The 23,121-nt window shown below is 60.3% G+C and overlaps 1 protein-coding gene across 2 annotated transcripts; it reads left to right on the forward strand.

Moving 5' to 3' along the window:
- The first annotated feature begins 1,177 nt into the window (after window positions 1–1,177).
- Window positions 1,178–9,672, forward strand: Lhx3 (LIM homeobox 3). 2 transcript variants are annotated; one of them, XM_046465670.2, is made up of 6 exons: window positions 1,178–1,380; window positions 5,443–5,614; window positions 6,702–6,904; window positions 7,526–7,677; window positions 7,863–8,031; window positions 8,555–9,672. In XM_046465670.2, exons 1-6 carry the CDS (start codon window positions 1,293–1,295, stop codon window positions 8,980–8,982), a joined length of 1,212 nt encoding a protein of 403 aa, XP_046321626.1. In that variant the 5' UTR covers window positions 1,178–1,292; the 3' UTR covers window positions 8,983–9,672. The 2 variants fall into 2 exon arrangements, with proteins under 2 accessions (XP_046321626.1, XP_046321625.1); XM_046465669.2 differs by lacking the exon at window positions 1,178–1,380 and adding an exon at window positions 3,031–3,197.
- The last annotated feature ends 13,449 nt before the right edge of the window (window positions 9,673–23,121 follow it).

Here is a 23,121-nt window from a genome sequence, read left to right on the forward strand (position 1 = left end):
GTGAGGTGGTTTTATAAGGTTTAATATTTTAAGAGGTATTGAGACTAATGAATATAACAGTTCCGTAATTTAAATGTTTATTTATTTTTAATGGAAAGATTTTGTTTAAAAAGGAGCCATTTGACATGGAAATGTCAGTGAAATTTCTTACCTGCAAGGGAAGTGGACATTTTGTATTTAAGTAAAAATTATAATGTGCACATTTTAAGAGTAAAGAAATCTGACATTTGAGAAACCGTGACAGTTCTTTTGAAATGTGAGATTCTGGAATGGGAACAGAATGGAGCTGGGCTCCTATCTACACTCCTATGGACTCCACTCTGGATTTCTAGGATTGCTTGTATTGAGTCAAAGACACTTTTTGGAAGAGAGCCGGGAGTCAGATGGAAAAGTCAGCTGCAAAGTGGAGTTTAGATGACCTGCTTAGAGCAGAACCAGATGCAGCAGCTAAGAGCAGCACCCTGAGACACATACAGATGACACTATTTCAGCGTGTTCCCCAGGCACTCCTGCTTACGGAAGCCCCTGGGGGACCCAGCCCACCCCATAGCCACCCCACACACACTCAATTCAGTGTGAAGCAGGAGACGCGCAGGTTGCCCATGGCTAGCTTCTCCCAGGACCCTCCCACGGAGAGACCTGGGCAGCCCCTGCCTTGCCGGCCTCGGGCAGTGTGTGCTGAGCAGACCTCTCCACCGGGAATGCCTTCAGGGCTCCCGTACCTGGTCTCGGAGCTCACAGTCTGGAGTTGGAAGTTTCTGTCTGTGATCCTGCAGTGGCCAGAAGGGTGTTGGGTGCAAGGGACAGTACCTTGAGGGCGGCAGCAGCAGCAGTGAATAGTCCTCTGACGTCTGCAGGAGAGAGCCTCCGCCCCAGGTCCAGTCCCCCGCAACCTGGGTGCTCCCTGCTCTCCAGAAGGTTGTTGAGGGTCCAGCGGGCAGGGTTCAGAGGTTTCCAGCCCGGCGGCACCTCAACCCGCTTGCTGCGAAAGAGGAGCCTCCCGGCCGGGGCGGAGCCAACCGGCATGGCTGCCCAAGGTGATGGCCGCCGGGACCGGGTCCAGTCCCGCCAAACCCAGCGTGCTAGGGACGTGCGCCGGACTGGGCGGGGGCCGGAGGCGGGGACAGGGGATGGGCGGGGGACAGGCGCCAAAAGGGCTGGGGGCGCGCGGATGCCTCCTTCAGCACCGCGGACAGCGCCGGCCCAGTGCTGGAGTCTGCCCCGCGACGCTCCAGGTTCTGCGGAGCTCCAGCCCTCCGTCTACGCCCACTCAGACCCGACCCGTTACCGCGATGCTGCTGGAAGCGGAGTTCGAAGGCGACCGAGAAAGGCCAGGGGTTCCGGCGGCTGCTGCCCTCTGCACCTTTGTCGGGACGCAGGGTAAGAGCTGCGGAGAGAGAAGCAACTAGGGCGGCCGAGGCGGGTGGAGGGGCCGGGCCACGGGTGCAGCAGGGAGGGCTGCAGGGAAAGTCCAGGGAGACCGGGGAGGCACTTTGAAATGGCAGCAGATTGGGAGGGAAGCCGAGGGTGGCCCGGGGAGCCTGGTGCTTGACCTGCAAATGGTGCCTGTGATGGAACAGAGTGAGGGGCACCAGGTCCCCCCAGAGAATGAAGCCCTTCACTTCCCTTCTTAGCCCTGGCTTGCAGTAGGGGACCCCAGTCCTGGTGTCCCACCCCAACCGTCCTCTCCAAGGGCCATTCCAATGCCACAGACGTTGGAAATAATGGAGGCATTGTTGGTGGGGCCGGCCAGATGCCCAGCAGAAGGGGCCTTCCCTTCCCCAGTCCTGTCACAAATGGCCCTTGCCAGACCGCCTCTGCAGCAGCTGACACTCAACGGACCTCACCCCAGTGCACCAGACACCCACTCGGCTCCACACAAGTGTGTGTGCGCTGACCCTTCTGGAGTAACAGGTGTAGTACAAAGCAAGAGAGAGGTGGCCCGTGAGCCTGTGCTCACAACCAGGCATGCTGTGTGCTGGAGCTAGGACCGAGGGGCTGTGCTCTTTTATGCCCATCTTCCAGTCCTGTGCCCTTAGAGCTCGCAATTCAGAAGACTGAGTGGAGAGGGTATCACCATCTGACCCCCGGTAGAGGGACCTGGAGGTTCAACCCACTAGTTCAACCTACTGCTTCCCCAGCGCTTCCATCCAGGATCCTGCTGCCTGCCAGGGCCCCATGCTGTATTCTGTCTCTGAGTGACCGTACAGGGCTAAGATCCTGGTCGATGACCCAGGACTGTGGGCCCTCTGAGCAGAGGAAGGGATGTACACCAAAGGATACATGGGTTCCAGTTGGCTCACCTGTTTGCATTGGGAGCAGGATGCTGGAAAATCGGGTGCAGGGACTGTTCTTTGGTAGCCAGAGTGCTGGGGGCAGAGGAGCGAGGGGACATCCTGTACCTTTTCCAGCTCAGTCCCTCCTAAACCAGGGTCTCGGATGGGTTTCCAGGCGGAGGACAGGGGCCTGCTTCTCTCCTAAGAATCGCCTTCCTTCCAGTGCCCACGCCAGTGGGAAATTGCAGGGATGGGCGTAGAAGGTCTGGGGTCGCGGCTAGCTTCTTACTGTGAGGCCTTTGGCGGCCACGCTCACCTTCTCTGGGTTTCGGTTGCGCTTCCGCGGACCAGACATTGTCGCGAAGGCTCCCAGCTCAGATTCAGCATCAGGAGAACCTAGCTGCCTCCCTGCCAACTTCTCCCAGAACCCCCAGCCCTTCCAGCGCTGAAGTGAGTCCAGCTGCGAGGCAGGGGCGAGCGCCTGCGGGCAGCCTTGACTCGGGTCCTCCCCGGCCGTCCCGGCTCTAGGGACAAGAACGCAGAGCGGTGCGAAGGCTCCGTAGGTACGGGGCCAGGCGCACAGAGCCGGCGATCGCCCGGGGCGAGTCTCCGGGACCCCCGGCCCCGCCCCGCGGCGCGGCCCCGCCCCCCGGCCGCTCCGCCCTCCGCACCGCCCGAGGCTCGGGGCCCCGGGGCGGCCCGCCGGCGCAGCGCCCAGCAACGCGGCGAGTCGCTCGGACGCCGGCTAGGGGCCACTGCGTCCGAGGCCTCCCCGGACCCCGGGGAAGTTCGGGGTCAGAAAGCGGAGGTGCCGGGCGGCGGGCGCCATGGAGGCTCGCGGGGAGCTGGACCCGGCCCGGGAATCGGCGGGGGGCGACCTGCTGTTGGCGCTGCTCGCGCGGAGGGCTGACCTGCGCCGAGGTGGGTGCCCAGTCGAGCGGCAGCATCAGGGAGACCAGGAGGTCTTCGGGCTTTTCCCCTCTTGGCCACGGAGGCCAAAGGACCTGGGCCGGAGCGGGTGCGAGGGCCCCGGCACAACCAAGCCAGTGCATCACGATGGCGGTCTGTGAAGGGCCCCTGGCGCTGTTGTCGGGCATGTGGTCCTCGGTCCAGGGTACCCTCGGGTGTCCAGGAATGGCTAAGAGGGCTCTTGGCAGTCCTTAGCCGCCCCTGAAGTGTAAGCGGTGTAGGGGCTGTTACCCGCCCAGTGACCACGGAGCAGGAGGGTCCCCCAGAGGGCCACCCTTGCGCAGACCCGACTTTCCAGGGGAGCGCAATCAGGCAAGAGCCAGGGTCGAGCTGAACGGTGTAATTTCTCTAATCTGGGTCTCTTCAGCCGCCCGCCCGGTTTGGCAGGACCCTCTGCAAGGAAAAGCCCGGCTTCTCTGGGGCCCCGTCCCCTCCCGGCGCTGAGGCTCTCGGAGCCAGGCTGCTCTCTGCGCTCCGGGCCGACGAGAGAGCTCTGGGTGGGGAAGGCTGGGGAGGGGGAGTGGGAGGAACGGAGCGGGCCAAGGGGGCTACGTCCAGGCTGCGAGGTCGCTCCATCCCCTACTCATTCATTTATTTTCCGACGGTTCCCGGGAGGGGTTGGCCGAAGAGCCTGGAGAAGAGTGGGAGGCGCAGGGAGAGGAGGCGGGAAGGCTGGGCGCGCGAGGCCAGGGAGCGCTGGCCGAGACAGCACTGGGACGGGCGCCGAGGCTCCGGGACCGCCAGCCTCAGGGGTGGAGACCGTGCCGGGGCCGGAGTCGCCATGCAGCGTAAGCCGAGGTCGCGGGGGCTCCGCGGGGGCTCCACTGGGGCTTAGCCGGGGCGCGGGGATGTGGGTTTGGCTTTTGTCCCACGCGGGCTCTTGCGGCTGCTTGGACGAGGCGCTGTCCGGACCGCGGTGCTGAATCGTGCTGCGCGGAGCCGATGTCCTCGGCTCCCTGAGGCTCACTGCTGGCGGTGAGGACCCAGGCCTCGCGGCTGCCGTTGCCGCTCGGTGACCAGGGCAGCGGTTTTGCAAGACGCGGGACGCCGGACGCGGTCCGACCGTCTGTCGCGGGTTTCCCGCCAATGCGGGAGGGAGGTCGAGCGAACCTCCTTGCGATGTCCTCTTCCCACGTTGCTCCCCTGCCACTGGGGCCCTCCTGCTCCCTGCCCTGTCCATAGACAGGGAGCTGGTGAGGTGGGTCACATCCGAGTAGGTGCCAGCTCCTGCTGGCCGCTCCCCACTCTCATGGCTGTCCTTTCTAAATTACCAGAAGTCCTCATCTCACAAACACCAAGAAGAGCCCCTCATAACTCCTCCTGGGCTCACAGCTCTTGAAGGGCACCCTCGGACCCCACCCCAGCCTGATTGCCCTAGAGGCCCCATGCTCCTGGGGATGGCATTGGCGAGCACTGGGTGGGGACAGTCAGCCACCCATTGGGTACTCTGCCACCACACCTGAGCCTGTGGGCAGCAGATCACTTAGCCAATCTACTCACAAATACTCCTGAGACTGCCCAAAGAGGAGAAGGGCTCAGAGACTAACAGGGGACCTGAGGCTGGGCAGCCACACAGGCTTGGGGTCTCTAGAGCCTGAGGTCATGATGCTTATTGTGTAAGGTAATGGAAATGCTCAGATGGATGTACCCCATGCCCGGATGTGTCCCAGGACCTGCGTCCCATGTGTGCCCACCTCCAGGATTAGTAGGACTAGTTTTCCCATTTTCTGCCCTACTTTCTAGAGCAGATCCCCCTGGAGTATGTTTGTGTGTGTGTGTGTGTGTGTGTATTTGTAATAGACATAACTTTATTTATTCTTATGTGGTGCCAAAGATGGAACCTAGTGCCGTGGGGTACGGTGGTTTTCATTTGAACTCAACATGCATGCTTCTTGAATATCTTGTAAATTGACAGTACTCGACCTCACTGGGTGGCTTGGCCACCCTGCTCCCAGACAGGTTTCTAAGCTTACTTCTATTTCTTTGGCTGCTGTCAGGCTGTGGGATGAGGTGCCTGTTGGGTCCCTGCACTTGGGGGACCAAACAACTGCTTAAGCTAGCAGGGCAATGGTGTGCAGAGAAGGGGGTCCCTAGGCAGCGTCGGGGTCTTGGGGACCAGTGGGAGGCTGACTCCAACTGGTGAAGAGGCTTGTGGTCTGCGAGGTGCCAGTGACCTGGGCCATTCCCCTGCCTACAGAGATACCCCTGTGTGCCGGCTGTGACCAGCACATCCTGGATCGCTTCATCCTGAAGGCTCTGGACCGACACTGGCACAGCAAGTGCCTCAAGTGCAGTGACTGTCACACACCGCTGGCCGAGCGCTGCTTTAGTCGGGGGGACAGTGTCTACTGCAAGGACGACTTCTTCAAGTGAGCGCTACTGCCTGTGGGAGGCGAGGGGAGGGCACCCACAACCTGCCCCCACAGGAGTGTGGCCACACTGGGACCCACCACCCTCAACTCTAACCAAGTCTCCCACCCCACAGCCTGCATCTCCAGGTGCCTCCCAGCCCCCTCCGGTCACTACAGGCAGAATACCTGGGAACCTGCCAAGTTCTAGCGGGTGCTCCCTGGGTGGCTTGGCCTGGATGAGACATCAGGAAATATTTTTTTGAGTAATTTATTTTAGCCAGGTGTGGTGGCACACACCTGTATTCCCAGCTACTCAGGAGGCTGAGGCAGGAGAATTGCAAGTTTGAGGTTAGCCTGGGCAACTTAGTGGGATCCTGTTTCAAAATTAGTAATAATTAAAAAATTAAGAGAGCCGAGGATGTATCGTGGTGTAGACCATTTGCCTAGCATGTGCAAAGCCCTGGGTTCAATCCCCAGTAACCCCCACAAATAACTCATTTTGTGAATCATGGAAGCCGTTGTTTAAAAAGATAAACACAGCCAAGAACAGTGGCCCACACCTGTAATCCCAGCTACTGGGAGGCTGAGCAGGGGTTCCTCGTTGTAGGCAACACTGTCTCAAAAGAAAAAAATATATAAAAGGGCTGGGGGTGTAGCTCAGTGGTAGAGCACCCCTTTGGGTTCAACCCCCAGTGTTTGGATAAATGATTGATGTAGATATAGATAATTTGGTAGAACTGTTATAGTCCCTTTTAAATTGTGCTTGTCTTGTTCCTAATTGGGGGGGGGTAGCTTAGGCCTCTGGGGTCTGAGGGAACTGCCCCACTTGGAGTCCTGACCCTCCAAATTAATCTTCCCCATCCAGCGGGAGAGCAGATTCTCCTCCTGGAGGTCCTCCAGAGGAAGTCGGGGTCCCCTGCTCATCAGTACATGTGGCCCACCCAGGTTGCTGGCCTGACCGAGGCACTGGGCCAGGAGCTTACCTCCTACACCCAAGCCCAGGACAGTCGGCACAGCTCTAGCTGGCTCTCACACCCAACCCGCTCCCAGCGAAGGCGCCTGCGGTGCTACCGCTGAGCTGAGCCGCGCCCTATGTGCCCCGCAGGCGATTCGGGACCAAGTGCGCCGCGTGCCAGCTGGGCATCCCGCCCACGCAGGTGGTGCGCCGCGCCCAGGACTTCGTATACCACCTGCACTGCTTCGCCTGCGTGGTGTGCAAGCGGCAGCTGGCCACAGGCGACGAGTTCTACCTCATGGAAGACAGCCGGCTGGTGTGCAAGGCGGACTACGAGACAGCCAAGCAGCGAGGTCAGTGGGACTGGAGGGTGGTCACCTGGCTGGCGCCGTCAGGGCGCAAGTCCCACCTTCTTACCAATCCCTGGGGTGGGCCTTGGGGGAAATCCTCACCTCCAGCGACTTCCCCCAGGGCTCTCTATTGAGGCGGTTTGGGACTGGGGAGGTAAGGGCGCCATGACCCGCACGCCCAAGAGAGAGGCCGGGGTAATTAACGGCGCCGCTGGCTGTTCCCGGCCTGGGGTTTAGCGACTTCTGCGTTCTAGCGGGCAGGGAGGTTACCTGAGTTACGTGAACTATCATTCCTGGTCTGCATTTGGTCACCTTGACCATAAAGACCTGGCCTTATCCACACTCAGAATAAAGGGGAACGAGACCACTGGGCTCCTCCCAGGCTGCTGGGTGTGGTAGCAGCGGGCGGAGGGTTCCGGATCAAGAGCCCACTAGGCACAGAAGCCCCCTCTACCGGTAATCCCCTCTCTTGGGCACCCGCCAGGTCCGTGAAATCCGTCGGGTCCCCGGGGCTACCGCGATTGGGCCTGCCAGCAGGGGCCTCTGGTGACGTCTGGGCGGCCAGGGGTGGGCGCGGCGGGGGCGGCCAGAGGGGGCCCACCGGCTTCACCACTCGCTCCGCAGAGGCCGAGGCCACCGCCAAGCGGCCGCGCACAACCATCACCGCCAAGCAGCTGGAGACGCTGAAGAGCGCCTACAACACCTCTCCCAAGCCCGCGCGCCACGTGCGCGAGCAGCTCTCCTCCGAGACCGGCCTGGACATGCGTGTCGTGCAGGTCAGCGCTTCCAAGCGACCCGTGTCCCCTGGCTCCCCGAGAGCAGGAAGACCCACCCCGCAAGCGCTCACTCCGCAGCCCCGCGCTGCGACTTGGGAGCTGCTTCCTAAAGCAGGGAAGTGGGGTGGCGGGGGAGAGACTGAAAGCGCCGCCGCCCCACGGCCACTCACCACCCCATCCCCCAGGTTTGGTTCCAGAACCGCCGGGCCAAGGAAAAGAGGCTGAAAAAGGACGCAGGCCGGCAGCGCTGGGGCCAGTATTTCCGCAACATGAAGCGCTCCCGCGGCAGCTCCAAGTCGGACAAGGACAGCATCCAGGAGGGGCAGGACAGCGACGCCGAGGTCTCCTTCACCGGTAGGCCTGGGTAGACACTGCATGCCCTTGCAGACTGGTACTTGCTAATGGGTCGCTGGGAGCTTGAGCAACAACTTTGGTTCCATTGGTTGCAGGGAGCCTGGAGATGTGAATTTCCTGGTTCTGCATCCAGCCTTACTTTCCAAACTGACTTGGTTTAGACCTTGGCCCTGCATTCCAAGCCTTGTTGGTTGGTCACTCAGGAACACTGCTCTTCTCTGCTGGGTCAGAGCCCCTGTTCCCTGACTGGTCCCTAAGCTGGGCTTCTGCCAGACACTTGTCTCATGGTGGGGAGGTCCCAGCCCCTGCCATGATTTTTAGAATAAGCAACACATTTTCAGGGTGATAAAAAGCCCAGGCTTTCTGGAGTTGGGGATAAGTTCAGTCCTTTTCTGCAGGACCTGACTTCTTCGTTCTCTGCACTTCCTTCTTTCTTGTATTGTCCCCTGCCTGGGCCAGGATGGGCACCGAGGGGAACCAAGGTTCAAGGACAGGACTGACAGGCTCTCTGCTTCCATTGCAGATGAGCCCTCCATGGCTGAAATGGGCCCTGCCAATGGCCTGTACAGCAGCCTAGGAGAGCCCGCCCCTGCCTTGGGCCGGCCCTCAGGAGCCCTGGGCAGCTTTGCACTGGAGCATGGAGGCCTGGCGGGCCCGGAGCAGTACCGAGAGTTGCGAGAGTTGCGCCCCAGCAGCCCCTATGGCATCCCCCCGTCCCCCGCTGCCCCGCAGAGCCTCCCAGGCCCCCAGCCCCTCCTCTCCAGCTTGGTGTATCCAGATACCAGCTTGGGCCTTGTGCCCTCAGGAGCTCCAGGAGGCCCTCCGCCCATGAGGGTGCTGGCAGGGAACGGACCCAGCTCTGACCTGTCCACCGGGAGCAGCGGGGGTTACCCTGACTTCCCTGCCAGTCCTGCTTCCTGGCTGGATGAGGTGGACCATGCTCAGTTCTGACTAAGGCCCCCGGCTCCACCCAGCACCAGAGGAGAGGGGTCTTGGTGGCGCTGCCCCTGGGTGGGCAGCTCGGGGGGCTGCACTCTCCATTCAAGGACCTCCAAGGGAAGCAGGATGAGGGCAACCAGGGAGGCCTAGTGTCTGCAGAGCCTCCCCCACTGCCTGCGCCTCTGGCCCCTCCTGGGGGCCGAGGGATTCCCAGGACAATGCTCCTTCTACAGGGGCAACCTGCCTGGTGGCCACCCACAAGCCAGTGGCTCCAGGGCTATGTTTTATAAGCAGATTTCTCCCCCTTTGTTGACCAGTGAACGGAGCACTTGCCTCTCTTCGAGGCCAGGCCTCTGCCCAACCCAGACCAGCACAGCCTTGGCTGGACAGTGCTTTCAAAACCTAAACACACAAGATAACATTAATCGCCCTTCATTTCCCAGGCACCGCGTGTCTCTGAGTGTTGACCCTGTAGCCCCCACTGTAGGTCAGGGATCTGCCTTGCCTGTTCAGGCAGGAGGTGGGGGTGCAGAGTGGGGGCACTGCCTGTGTCCTCTGTGGCCACCAAGACCCTGGAAAGGACCTTCCTCTCCTCAGGGCTCTGGGGGCCTCTCTGCTACCAGCAACCTTCTCCACTCGTCCCTTCACCCCTCCCCAGGGTCTCAGATCTTTCTGTTCTTGAATACTGTGGAGGTTGCAGAGATCCCTGGGGCCACTTCTGCTCCACAGTCAGTCTTTAAGCCCAGATTTGTTCATCCTCCCCGCTGCCCACTGCACACTTCCCTAGGACCCCAAGTGTCCAGGCCCTGCCTGTTGCCAAACAGCTGCCCTTCCACGCTGATGGGGCTTTGCCTGATGGGGACACACGGAAACTGTCCCCCACTGGAGGAGGCTGGGGCAAGGGTCCTCAGAGCCCACCAGGCCTCCTCCATCAGATGTTTAAAAAGACATTCTGGGAGGCACCTGCAGTCGCCCCACACAAAGGTTGGCTGTGTGTAAGTCAAAGTCATTCCTGAAAACCAGAGTATTGATACCTGATACCTGTTGGTCCTGTGAATGTCCTGTGACTTTTATTTATTCTCTGGTGATCAGCTCTTTCCAAGACTTCAATAAACTTGTCATTTACATTTGCTGGAAGGCCTGTAGCCTCAGTGAGGCTGAGGGCGGTGCAGGTCAAGGAGGTTGCTGGTGGGGAGAGGCAGTCCTTTGAAAGTGGGAGAGGTGTACCCCAGGGGCTGCTGTTCCTTGCCTGGGCTGGCACCTGGATTAGATCTGAGCTCCCTTTTGCTCTGGATCTTGGCCAAGCTCCTGAGCACAGGAGGGAGGCAGGGAATAGTCTGTCCATCCCACAGAGGGACAGGGTGGGAGGTGCAGCTGGGTTGGGGAGTGTAATGCGAGTGGGGGATGGGAGCTGGTGTTAGCTGATCAAGATCCAGGTACCAGTCCATGGGGTCTCTCCAACTTGGATTCCAATCCCAGCTGGCCTGCTAACTCGCTGTGTGACCCAAGGCCTGTGATTGGCACCCTCTGAGTCCTGCCTTCCTCCCCATGGAGCTCCCTAAAGGGGAGACCTGAGTTGAAAGTCTAGGCACATGCATTCCCTCACCCCAAAGTGAGGGTTCCTCTGAGACAGAGGAGGAGACCTGGGCAGGGTTCTGGACCCTCCCCCTTCTCAGCCCCCACCTGGGTGGGGGAAGGAGCCGCCTGCCCCTGCACCCAGGGAAGCCACTCTGAGTTGCTCCCTGGGATCTCCAGGTTTCTCCAAGGCCAGCTGTCTTTGTGGGGAGACTGGCTGGAACCAGCCACCTTTCCAGGTCCGTCAGGGAGATCCTTTCCCAACTCCCTACCCACCGTTCTAAAAATGAGGAAGCTCTGGTTGGGGGAAGGAAGGAGAGGGCCGGTGGGAAATACTCTGCCCCCCAGGGCCCTGGGGGCTGGCAGTGGTGGAACTGGGGCAAAGGACTCTGAGAGTTGCAGAGAGGAAGCCTGATGTCCAGCCATGCCAACTGCACTGGCCTTCAGGGGTCTTCAGGGCTGAGTCCAGAGAGTTCCCAGACTGGCTCATCTCTGGACCTGGACCTGCTTACAGAACCTGCTGTGTGCCACCCCATGGGGCCCCTGCCTATAAGAGACTGAGGCTCAGAGGGTGAAGGGGCTTGTCCCGAGCTGGGGACCTGCTGAGCAGAAGGAGGGGGGCAGCTCCTCAGGACAGCAGAGGGGGATGTGACTGAGCCCCCAGGCCAGCATCCCCTTGGGGCAGCCTCAGAATCGGAGGACAGCTATCAGAGGACAGTTGGCCCTGGGAGAAGATGCCAGAGGGGAGAAGGGTCCTGACGGCCACACATGCTCCCAGGGCCACCACAAGATGGGCACGGAAGTCCCAAGGAATTGGATGTTGGCATGGTGTTTCAGGACAGTAAGCCGGGCCGGAAATGGCCTGGGTGGGGGAGCACTAGAGGTCCCCACTGGCCTGCCTGGTTTGGGGCAGGGTTGGGAGGGGTGCAGAAGGCAGAGGCCTACCCGGTTCTGAAATGACAACTTCCGCTTTTTTCCCGGGTGAGGGAGATCCCCAGGGGCAATCTACTCCAGACCAGGTCATATTTGGGATTTCAGGAAGAGGGCCCGGGGCTGGCGTTCCTGCAGCCTCCCCGCGGTGCAAATACTCGGGCCCCGCCGCTGGGGCTCAGGCCAGAGCTCCTCCCCCAGGCCCCTGGGGCCTTTTAGGCGCTGACAGGTTAATGAAGTGCTAAGTGTTCCCGCGGGGCCCTTTCCTGTCTGCCGTCAGGCCGGCTCGCTCCAGCTGGCCCATCCATAACCCGGAGGAGTGGGGCGGCTTCAGGCTGGAGAGGGCCCCGCGGCATCCAAAGCTCCGCCCAAAATGGGGCCAGAAACCTACGCAGGGCGGCCTGGACCCTGGGGGCCCACCTGTGACCAATCCAATGTCGCCTCTGTGCGGGTCTGTGTCCTCACCTGAGCTGAGCGCAGGCGGCTTCCGCATTACCGGGTCCACTGAGGAAGCCGGGGGCCACCCCGCACCTGCCAGGGGCAGAAACCCCCACCTTCTCGGGCTCAGGTCAGCCCCACCCGCCTGGACCCAGACTCAGGTCCCAGCCGAGGTTCCCAACCCGCCGCCGCGAGGCCAGGTCCTCAGTAAGGGCGGCAGACCTCCGGCGGGCGGGGCGTGACCTTGGACGGCGGGGGCGGGGGTGGTGCTCGTGTTCGGGCCCCAGGCGCCAGAGAGGTGAAGGGAAGGCGGGAGGTCGCACCCCGACGTTCTGGGTCCCGGACCCAGGAGGAATCGAGGTTCTTTCGTTCCAAGATCCCCGCCCCCAGAAGGCGGCGCCCCAACATTCGGGTCGGGGTTGCAGGGTACGACTTATTGCCAGCAAAGGAGCGCGTTAGCCGGGTCCTGGGGACTTCAGTCTGGAATGCAGGGTCCCGGGAGACGGATCTGTAGGCGGGCTGGGGACCCCAGTGGAAGGCGAGGCGGGAATCCTGGGCGCGGTGCGAGAGGGGCTGCCCTGGCGGGAGGGACCCAGCGGGCGACCTTCGGACCTCCAGACGCGCACCTGAAGGCCTGAGGACGCCGCGGGCAGAGGGAACCGCCCAGAGCGCGCTGCAAAGCTCCAGGAGCCCGGAGCGCGGCGGATCCTGCGCCCAGACCGCGTGTCGCCGCTTTCTCCCGCTGTCCAGCGGACGCGTGGGTCAGCACTGGACCCCACCCGCTAGCGGGCCGGCAGGGGAGTGCGGCAGAGTCCCGACTGGAAGGTTCCACCTACTAGGGCTTGTTCACTTTTGAGTCTAGCGACTGTATTACATCATCAAACAGTAATTTATTTTTCTTCTTTTCTTTTGATACTGGAAATTGAACCCAGGGGCGCTGTTCCACTAAGCTATATACCCAGGCATTTTATTTTTTATTAAAAAATTTATTATTTTTTAAAATTTTGATACAGGGCCTCACTAAGTTGCCCAGGCCACCCTGAAACTTGGACCCTACTGCCTCAGCCTCCCCAGATGCTGGAATACAGACAAGCACCACCATGCCTGATACAGTAATTTCAACCAGCACATAAAAGGCTTATGGCCTTACATATAAATTTACACAGGGGCTTCAGGACCCAAAGGACACCCCGTACACACGCCCTGCCAGCCAGAGGCCACCTGGGGACTTGCCAGGGACACAGCCTCGGTCCTCCCTGTCTCCCTCCCCACCATCTGCCAGTAGGACCAGCCCCCCCCACACACTGCACAAGAGGGGGTGGGGTCAAATGGGGGGCTTGCCTTGTGGAGCAGCAACCCTGATAAATCAGAGGGTTTTCCAAAAGAAACAGCCTGGAGGACTAAATCCCAGGGGCTGTAATGATCAATTCTTTAAGCCCATAATTGTTCAAATTACTCTGAGCAACATAAAACATTAATTTTAAGAAATTTAATAGAAAAAAGCTCTTTAAATCCACAACGAGATAAATGACGCTCAGCATGGCCACCTTTTTCCATACCTTGGTGACATTGAATAATCTGAAAGTTATTTACATTTTCATTCTTTGTGGAAAATGTTGACAAGCTTTTGGCTGCGGGAGAGGTGCGCAGTGGTGCCGGAGCGCCCCCTCCCCCTAATTAATGGGGGAGCCGCGACTTCATAAGCAGGATTTTCATCAGTCTGCCTTGGCCACTCGGTGACGGCTCCCACCCTCCTCGAGGCAGTGAAACTGTGGCTCATTTTTTACCATAAAAAATTCCATCCAGACCAGCAGAGCCCCCTCTTGGTGTTGGGAAGTAGGTATGAGATCAAGAAGCAGCTGTCGTGGGGGCATAAGGTGGAGCCCAAGGCCGAACCTGGGAGGGAGCTCCTGACCCTGTGACCCCCAGTCAGCGTGCAGGTATGTGAGTGTGCACAGCAGGGGTGGAGGCCTCCTTGGAGGGGCTCTGAGATGCCACTCGGGGCCAGGGCTGGGTCCAGCGGGCTGGTCTAGGCTCCCTGCTTATCCCACAGCTCTGTTATGAAGGGGGTGGTAGGGCCAGGCACTGGCACAGGCCTCACCCATTCACCTGGTGCCTTTTGCCCGTGATGTTCACACACCACACTGTGGCCTTGGGTGAGGCGCTCAGCCTCTCCAAGAAGGAAAGAGCAGAGGGGACAACCTCCTTGCCAGGGTCGTGGTGAGGTGTGCAGCGGCAGAGCTTGGGAATGGCCAGCACACACGCACGCACGCACACGCACGCACGCACGTGTGCATATTTGCCACTCTTTAAGTTCATACTCTTCTCACATCAGACTCACCCCACACCTCCTAGGGCACAGGTACAGGCCTGTGGTGGTGAGGTGCTCCCTGGGGCCTTTCCTGCTCCTTGTCACTGAGGTGGAAATGCCCCCAGCCTCCTGCCTCAGGCTGGGTTGGGTCCGACTCGCCTCACGGCAGGTTAATAGACAGGTTAATGGTGGTCCTGAGAGATCCCCGTGAACCTCACACCTGGGGACTCCTTGGTGGTGGGCAGTTTCCTGTCCCCCGTGCCCCCAGGAGAGTGGAAGATGCTCCCTGCTGCGGCAGCCCTTCTCCCAGGAAGGGCATGTGTGGGGACAGGTTTATCTTGACCCGGAGGGTCCAGCAGGGCTGCTTCCAGACCCCAGACGCACCACCTGGGGCCTGGGGCCATTTATAAAGGGGCTCCGTCCTGTCCCAGTCTGAGGCTCAGGGAGACTCCTGGCCATTGCCCCAGCGGCGCACCCTGACCGCCAGTCTTGCCTGAGCTGGGACAGGGCAGGGTGGAGAGGTGCTGCTGGCGGTGCCCTCTTCCCACGTCCCTGCCCATTTTCTCTTTGCTACGGGCAGCCGAGCCGGGGCAGCCCCATGAAATCCTCTGGCGGGCTCAGCTAGGCTGCCACCTGCTCTGAGCGGGGTGTGAATGGGGCAGGAAGGGAGCAGGTCTTCCCTAAACCCCACCAAGGGCCCGGCGCTTAGGGAAAGCTCAGAGGGCTCCTTAGAGGGGAGGGAGCCGCATCCCTTGTGGGACCAGCGCTTGGGGTGGGGCAAGTGCCCCTCTGGCAGCCTTTCCTCAGGGCAGTCCCACAGCCAGGCCCCTCCAGTGGGCCGCCTTGGGGGGCCTGGGGCTCGGAGACTTCAACCCCTTCCAAGTGAGCCGCTGGGGAGTGGGGGGAACAGGGGGTGGTTCCTGCTGGGCAGCTCCCTCCCTTTCCTTGGGGAGGGGCGGCTGCCCTCCCACCCCCCAACTGCTTTGTTCAGAGCTCAAGCTAATTTTGGGAATGACAAGGTTTAAAATTTAATTAGCAGGTTTCTCTTATGCAAACTCTGCTCATTAAACTAAGTGTCCCATTAGTTAAAATGCAGGGGTGGGGGCAGGGGCCGGTGTGGCTGCGGCAGAGATGGATAACCGCAGCAGAGTTTTATAGCGGGAGGCGCCTTTCCCAGCCCCCAGCCTTGGCTGCCCTGAGTGGGGCCGTGCTGCAGTGAGGTGTCCTTCAGGGGACATCGCGTCAGAACGCGGGCAGAGCCGGGCTGCCTGCTGGCATTGCCGAGGCTGTCAGAGGGCTGAGCTGCCCGTCCTACAGACCCTGGCCTGGAGCGTGGATGCCCGCAGGGAGTGTTGCCAGGGGGTGTTCCAGAGCCTTTGAAAGGCCAAACCCCCCATCCCACCCCTGGGGCTCAAGACAGGGTGGGGGCAGGAGAGCGACTGTGGCTGGTGTGCCGGGCCCTCCCGGGCTCCCTCCCCTCCAGTCTCCCAGGGGCACGGGCTGCCTAGGGCCTGCTGCCTGGGCCCAGACAGAGAGGAAGGCCTCAAGCTTTGTAACCCACCGGCACGGCTTCTTGATGTTGTTGTTGTTGTTGTTATTATTATTTACACACCAGCAGCGATGGTCTTCGAAGTGTGGAAGCAGCACAGACACTCCCTTGCCATGCACCTGCTTCCTCCCCAGGACCCCCGTTGGCCAGGCCACCCCAGCTGTGCACACCCAGGGTGGTTTACCCAGAACTGCTTCATAACCTGCTTGTTTCCCCAAGGTCACCTGTGACCTTTTCCAGAGCCATTGGTGATCCTCCTGCTGGAATTATCTGAGGCCGGCTGGCCACATAGGCCTGTCCCTGGCCGGGGGATCAAGTCCAAGCTGGGCAGGATGGGGCAGCTCATGGGGCCCACCCTCCATGTGGCCTGGAGTCCAGAGATGAGGCTCCAGGGACCACAGGGAGGTCAGCATCTGCCCTGCCCTGAGCACTTCCCTAACCAAAGGAATGATCCCTTTCTTTCCAGAGTGTTCCCTTCCCAGGTCTCTCCTCATCCTCCCTGACAGAGCTCTGTCTCTGATAGGGCCTCGGAGCAGTTTTGGGGACCTGGCTCCCACCCAACCCCAGCTGCCTCCCCCAAGCTCATCCCAGGAGGAGTGACTTGGGGTCTCCTAAACTACAGCCCAGGGCCTAGCACTCAGGGAGCCCTGCAGTGGAATGGTCTGTGGCTGGGTTCCTGTCCAGCCTGGAACTGCCTGGAGAGCTGGAGACCAAGGGTGGGGCCAGGGCCGGGCTCTGAGGCTGCTGCTGGAGGGCTCCTAAAGCTCCCAGGCAGCATCTGAAGGTGTCCACACAGGACCAGTGTGTGGCACCCTCTTGTGTGACAGTCAGAAGGTCCAGGTGTGACCTCTGAGGTGGCAGTGGACAGAAGTGCAGCTGGGCTGGAGTGACCAGGGGGCTACCCCAGACCAGCTGCCAAGAAAGGACTGGGGGTGACAAGGATCAGCCAGGTCCCACCTGGAAGCTCTGTCCCTCCAGGAACCGAGAAGTGGCAGAGCCAGGGCCAAAGAGAAGGTGCTGAGGAGCTGGTTGGGGAGCAGGCATGAGCCTGAATGCGCTGAGGGAGGGGCAGGAGCAGGGAAGCTGGCCGCCCTGCTGGGAAGGGGTGAAGGCTGGGCGGGCGGCGGGCAGAGGCAAGGGGGGTGTGGTTATGGGCATCGAAATGGATGTGGGGGGCACTGAGGGAACTCAAGGGGTCTTTCAGGGCGGGGCAGAGAGCCTGGTAGAGGCTCCACAGAGCCGTCCCTGGGATGGGCAGGTGTGGGCGGGTCCTGCTTGTGGGCAGGTTTGTGTCTGGCATTTGTGGAGGGGGGTGTTGACATTTTAAAACCACACGAGAGGGCTGGGGACCTAGCTCAGATGGTGGAGTGCTTGCCCCGCACGCCCAGATCCTGGGTTCGATCCCCAGACCCCCCCCACAAGACTGGAGAAGGGGTGGAGGACAGGTGCTTGGGGAGGGAGGGACCCCCCAATCAGAAGAGCGCAGGAGGAAGAGGAGCACTGGGGTTTTCACGGAGGGGACTTGGGAGCACTGCTGACACCCAGGAATCTCTCTGCCTCTTGCCCTCCTGCCTTCAGGCTTTGGGACCTGTTCCTGAGCCCTTCATGCTGCCACCAGGGTAGCCTGGGTTCTGGGCGTTATCCAGCAGTTATGGGGACCTGAGGAAGTGACTAGGGCAGGGAGGTCAAGGCAGAGGGTGTGACAGCTCTGGAGACACCAGACCTCCTGACCCTCTGCCTGGGAATTGGTGCCTTGCGTCCCCATCCTGAGAAGCCCCATCCCGTACTATTTTAGAAACACAACACCCCAAAACAACTCCTTATTGCTTCTTTCTGAGTGGGTGTAATTTAACAAAAAAATTAGAATTAAGCCTAGGAAAATGCACAGTTTTGGCTTTGGGTCAAAGGACTCTTTGTCCTGGTTAAAGCAGCATGGCCCAGGAGTCACTGTCGGTCAGCCTGTGATGCCAACTAAACAGTCAGCAAAGGGATCAGCCTCACCTTTAGGTCAGCCTCTCATTAGCCTCCCAAACTACGTTGGAAATCCAAGGGGACTGGAGGTCTGGCGCTGGCCAGCTCTGCGCTTGTCCTTGTTTTGTGTAACAGCTGGAGCAGGCAGAGGCTGGTTGTGCCTGGATGCTCAGGGAGCTGGACGGAGCTGCAGAGGGTCCTGACGCCATTCTTCCAGCAGCAAAGCTTCAGGTGGAATCAAAACTCCAAGTTAGACTTCAGAGTGCAGTGCCTCTAGTTAGAGTTTAACTGAACATTCCAACACCCAACTGTGAACAGACCTTTTTATGCAAAAATACAAAGACATAAAGACATTCAGGACACAGACATGAATCAAACCCGGACGTTCACCAGAACACGTTCTCGTGCCCAGCTGTCCACTCCTTTCCCATCCCATCCCAGGTGCAAGTGTGTCCAAGCCCTAAGTGCCCAGGCCTGAGTGGAGACTTGCTTGGGAACAGGGCTTTTGCAGACATGACACATTAGGGAGAGGTGGCACTGGAGCTGGTGGCCTGATCCAATGACTGGTGTCCTCTAAGGGGGAAATTGGGGGCCAATGATACACAGGAGGCCCAAGGAGGGCTGTGGGTTGACGGGGTGAAGGCTGCTGGTGCCACCACAGGCCAGGGTTCACCAGGATGGCCGCACCCCTGAAGTTGGCCAGCCTGGAGGAAGTTGGCCCGTCTCCCTCCGAAGCCTCAGAGGGCACCAGCCTGCCCCACAGGCTGGGCCTTGGGACTTAGATGCACTCCAGCTGTTTCAGTTGTACTTATGGGGCCCAGGACACTCCCCCTCTGGAAGGCAGACTCACTGGGCTCCACCCCAGGCTGGCCCTTGACCAGAGCTGACTGGCCCAGGAGGCCTGGCCAGGACATGGGCATGGGGCACTCCAGTCCCCACTTAGTGCCAGGTGCAGGGGACAGTGGGGCCCTTCTGGTCTGGGGTGAATTGGCGTAAGAGCAGGTCAAGCCTGGGCACCTGTGGGGCTCCTGCTGTCTCTGAGGGCTGGCGGCCCTTCTCCTGTGGTGGACAGGAGATGCTCTGTGGTGGATGGTGGTCACTGCTGCCCCACGCCAGCTGGGGCCTTTCCTCCCACCCTCAGCCCCTCAGCTCATGTGGGTGTCCTGGCTTTCACCCCACCATTCAGCAGCGCCCTGCTGTCCACCAGCCTTTCAGACTGAGGGGTGGGAAGCACCCCACAGCCATCCCCTAGAGGCCCAGTGACCTTGCCCTGGCCTCCCAAATCTGACAATATTAGAAAGGATTTGTGTCCCCGATAAATAATGCGAAGTTAAATTACATCCACTCCGGCTTAAATTTTCATATTCCTATTGCTCATCTCCATAAAGAAATTCTGTTCCTGGCTGGGCAGGGTGGCCTCTGCCAGCTGCCGGGGACGCTCCTAATGAAATGACTCCTCCGGGAGGGGGCCTGCGGTGGGCTGTGGGGGTGGCCTGCCCACCAGGGGAAAAGGTAAAAGGCCGGAGTTCAAATCATTTATCTCCCTAACGACTTAACAGAGCACATGCATGCTACCTGCCAGAGGCCGCGGGCCAGAGGGCCTCGTGCCAGGCGGGCAGTGATCTATGAGGAGGCGGGAAGGGGTCCCACCACAAGGGCACAGCAAGGACACTTCTGCAGAGGTGGGGACCCTGACTCACACATCAGGAAAGGTGGGGGTCTCTGAGCTTTGACCCCATGATGCCCTTCAGAATACCCGGGGTGGGGACAGGAGCTCCTGGGGGTGCTGTGGCTTCTGCCCACGGAGCTCAGGGTGGCTTTCTGTGCGGGCCTGGGATGGGGGAGGTGCCTGGAGAATGTGGACTGAGGCTGTGTGCAGGGGTGCAGGGGAGGGGGCCCTGGGCTGAAGTGAGCTGGAGGCCACAGAGTGAGGCCACTCCACTCCACGGAGTGGGCTGGAGGCCACAGAAAGGTCAGGAAAGGCCCCGGGGCCAGCGATGCCTGGGAGCACCAGGTGGGAGGTGGAAGTGGACCCGGGAGGGCCACCTGGAAGAGGGTGCCACCTGGGAAAGGAGGGTGAGGGAGGCGGAGGCCTGAAGGAAGGGGACAGGCCGACAGCTGGGCAGGGTGCAGAGAGCCCGGAAACCAGAGGGGAACCCAGCTGGGGTCTGGATGGCGTTGTTTTGTGACTAGAAGGAATGTCTACTCTGGTGGGCTCTCTGGACTGCAGGGTGTTCTGGCAAACAGAAGCTCAATGGTGGCTGGTGACTCGGGGCCATCGGAGATAGCATCTCTCCACCGAGGGCCAGGGTCTCCCTGGGTTTCCAGTGTCCCCGGCCCTCGGTGATGTCCCCCAGCCAGGCAAGGTGAGCAAGAGGCCCCTGATTGGGTCCTGTGTCTTGGCCCCTGTACCATCTCCCACCTGGGCCAGTGCCTCCAGTCCCCCCTCCCTCAGGGGTCCCAGGACAGCCCCAGGCCCTGGCCAGGTGGGCAGCATGACCCTTGGGTCTGCCGCCTCCCCTGGGGGCTACCAGGGGCCCCTCACCTGTACATATGGCCACTTAATCTGTGTGAGCGGCTGGCCCCTGATATATCTCCACATATTGATCAGCTTTGGGCTGATAGAAGTTCAAGCGCACGAGGTCTTGCTCTTTGACCCTCAAATAGGGTATGAATCTCAATCGAATAGACTGATATTCACACTTGGCTTCTACGCTGGGCCGCAGGCTGCGGGAAAATCAATGAGCGGCGCTGAAGACTCAGGATTTATAGAACACCTGCCATTTTAATATTAGAATAAATGTTATATTGCACAGGGGGTGGGGGCGGAGGGGTCGCAAGGAAAATATTTCTTAGAGAGCCGTTTCTGTTGGAAAATGATGTGCGTGGATTTTATGGAGTCAGATTTATAGACCTCATTTAGGCTTATAATTTAAAACTCCTGATGAGAAAGACATTCTGTGGAGTGCTTGGGGTGGGCGCTGGGGCTGGACCTGTGGGTGGTCCCGAAGCCAAGGGACAGCAGCCTTTGATGGGGGTGGGAAGGCTCAGGGATAGGGTGGGGACCTGAGGGCAGGGCGGGTGCAGAGTTGTCTGGGCACAACCCTCAGCACACCCGCGTGCACCAGGCGCAGACATGCAAGCCCACTCCTCAGCCTCCTTGGCCCTCTCTCCCTGAAACCCTTTTTGTGTCCCTGCAGGAGACCGTCTTGGCCTGAGTCCCAGCTGAAGGGCCTGAGTCATGCCTGTCCTGGGCTGTCGAAGGGAGCCCTCAGTGCTGGTCCTTCAAGGACCTGACTGTTGGAGACTGGCTGGGCCACCCGTGGGCTCTTGAGGTCCCTGTGTCTGTGAGCACAGCCCTCTCTCCTGAGTCTCAAAAGTGCAGCTGGAGAGGCTTAGTGATAGCCCGTCCATGCCTGTCTGAGAGCCCAGTACCCCTTCTGGAACCTCCCATGGGGGTCAGCCCAGCCCTGCCAGGAAACACCTGGGAGAGGCCATGTGGGCCCCAGGAACCAGCTGCACCTGCCCCTCCCCAGTGGCTCTTCTCGAGGCCTGGGGCAGGGCTGACATCTCCAGGGCAGGCTACAGCTGAGCCTGGCAGAGATCAGCTCTTCTTCCAAGGGGCTCTGTCTTCCCCAGACAGGAGGTTGCGGACAGGGTGCGGCAGCTGGGGGACCCCTCCAGGTCTGGGTTCCCCCTGGGTGGCGGGGAGCTGGGGCAGCCCCTGGGCGGCTGGCCTGGAGTGAGATAAGCAGCCCCACCCTCCTGCACTGGGCTCCATCTATGTGGCCTGCCGACTGCCCACTGTTGCCAGGTCCTCCCCTGCATCATGTCCAGCCCAAGTGTCCAGCAGGATGGCTCCTGAGCACAGCATCCCTGCACCCTGGTTTGAAAAGGGGATGATACTTCACCCCACCCGAGACCTCTGTGCACCCTCCCTGCCCTTCCATGGCACTGGGCTGTCCACCACACGTGAGGGGCAGCCGGCACTCCTTTGGCCCTGTCCCTGCCTCTGTGGCCAGGATCGACCCCTGGCATGTGAAGGCACCTGGTGAGCGGGGTGTTGAACATCTGCAGCAGCACTGCAGGGACCCAGCAGGCCGGGCACTGCAGGCTTGGAGAAGCACACCTGTGTCCCGAGTCGAGTTCCTCGCCTGAGACTGACCCTATCCATGACTTCCCCCACCCTGCCCCACCATTGCCAGGGCAGTAGGGGTGAGCCACTGGGCAGAGCCCGTGTGGGCTGGGTTGGCACTGCCACCGTGAAGAGGAACTGCTGCTCTGAATGCCACGGAGGTTCTGCCCTTGGCCCTCTCTTCTCTACGATGATCTTGGGGATGTCACCTCCTTTCTGGGGGCATTTCCAGGGTGGCTGGCTGGCTGCTGCTGCCTGAGCTCAGTCACTGCCCCGAATCTCAGCAGAGGCCTTGTGAGGCCTCTGGAACCTCTGGGTCCCCAGGGCCTTCCCACTGCCCTGCCGCTCCGCTGTGGCTCCAAGCTGCCACTAGCCCTTCACTCTAGGGTCCCTGGCAGGGGCTGGGAGGGTCCCACTGCGTCCTGCTCAGTGAGAGAGGACCGGCAGCAAGCCCTCGCCCTAGTGTGGGACAGGCACGTTTTACATTTTCAACTTTATTACAGGAGCGGGTGGAGCCTAGGAAGCCTGCCTTCTCCCCTGGTCAATTCCGCCCCTGGAGGCGATAAATCTCTAGCACCATGATTTGTGACTCTGCGCTCCCAATAAATTAAATCTTTCTCGATGAAAAGGTTGGTGCTCCGGCTCAACTTCAGGTCACTGTGTTTGTCCAAAGCAAGTAGCTGAGAAGGAAACCCAGCCACCAGGCCCCTGCCGCCAACTCCGCCAACCCCGCCAGCCGCCTTCCCTCAGCCGGCAGCTCGCTGGCTCCCTGGCCTTGTGGGAAGGAAAGGCGGCCTCAGGGCAGGAAATGAAGGGCCCTATAGGGGGACTGCCCCCAGGCGTGCCCCTGACGCAGGATCCTTCCCCACAAGTGCGTATTTTGGCTGCTGGTCTAAAAGTTCCAGAGGCTGCCAGTACAGAGGTGGGCACCTCTTGCCCTCCCCACACATCTGGGGGCCGTGCAGGGAAGCTCTGCCTGTGAGTGGCCTTAGTGCTCCAAAAGAATGTGGCATTCTGCGTGACATGTGTCACCCGTGGGGCAGGCAGAGGCCTAGGGTCAGACGCTGGGCTCCAGCATCTCTGCCCTCACACTTTCCCTGGCCACTCTGGGAGCCTTGGCTTCTGGTCTGAGAAAGGAAGACATGACCATCTGGGAGAACCGCCCTGCCCGGGTGCAGCAGGTGGTGACCACACCTGAAGTGCTGTCCTCTGAAGCCAGGCCGCACACCACCCGGAACTGCA

This window comes from Marmota monax, unplaced genomic scaffold, assembly GCF_021218885.2.
Source record: "Marmota monax isolate L192 unplaced genomic scaffold, Marmota_monax_Labrador192_F-V1.1 WCK01_AAM20220418_F8-fsc00167, whole genome shotgun sequence".
Classification (NCBI taxonomy): Eukaryota; Metazoa; Chordata; class Mammalia; order Rodentia; family Sciuridae; genus Marmota; species Marmota monax.

Excerpts from the sequence above, each read along its gene's own strand:
- Lhx3 (XM_046465669.2), top strand. The coding sequence starts at position 3,104 with ATGGAGGCTCGCGGGGAGCTGGACCCGGCCCGGGAATCGGCGGGGGGC. Across the intron at positions 5,615-6,701 it reads TGCAAGGACGACTTCTTCAA|GCGATTCGGGACCAAGTGCG; the intron begins GTGAGCGCTACT and ends TGTGCCCCGCAG. Across the intron at positions 6,905-7,525 it reads CGAGACAGCCAAGCAGCGAG|AGGCCGAGGCCACCGCCAAG; the intron begins GTCAGTGGGACT and ends CTCGCTCCGCAG.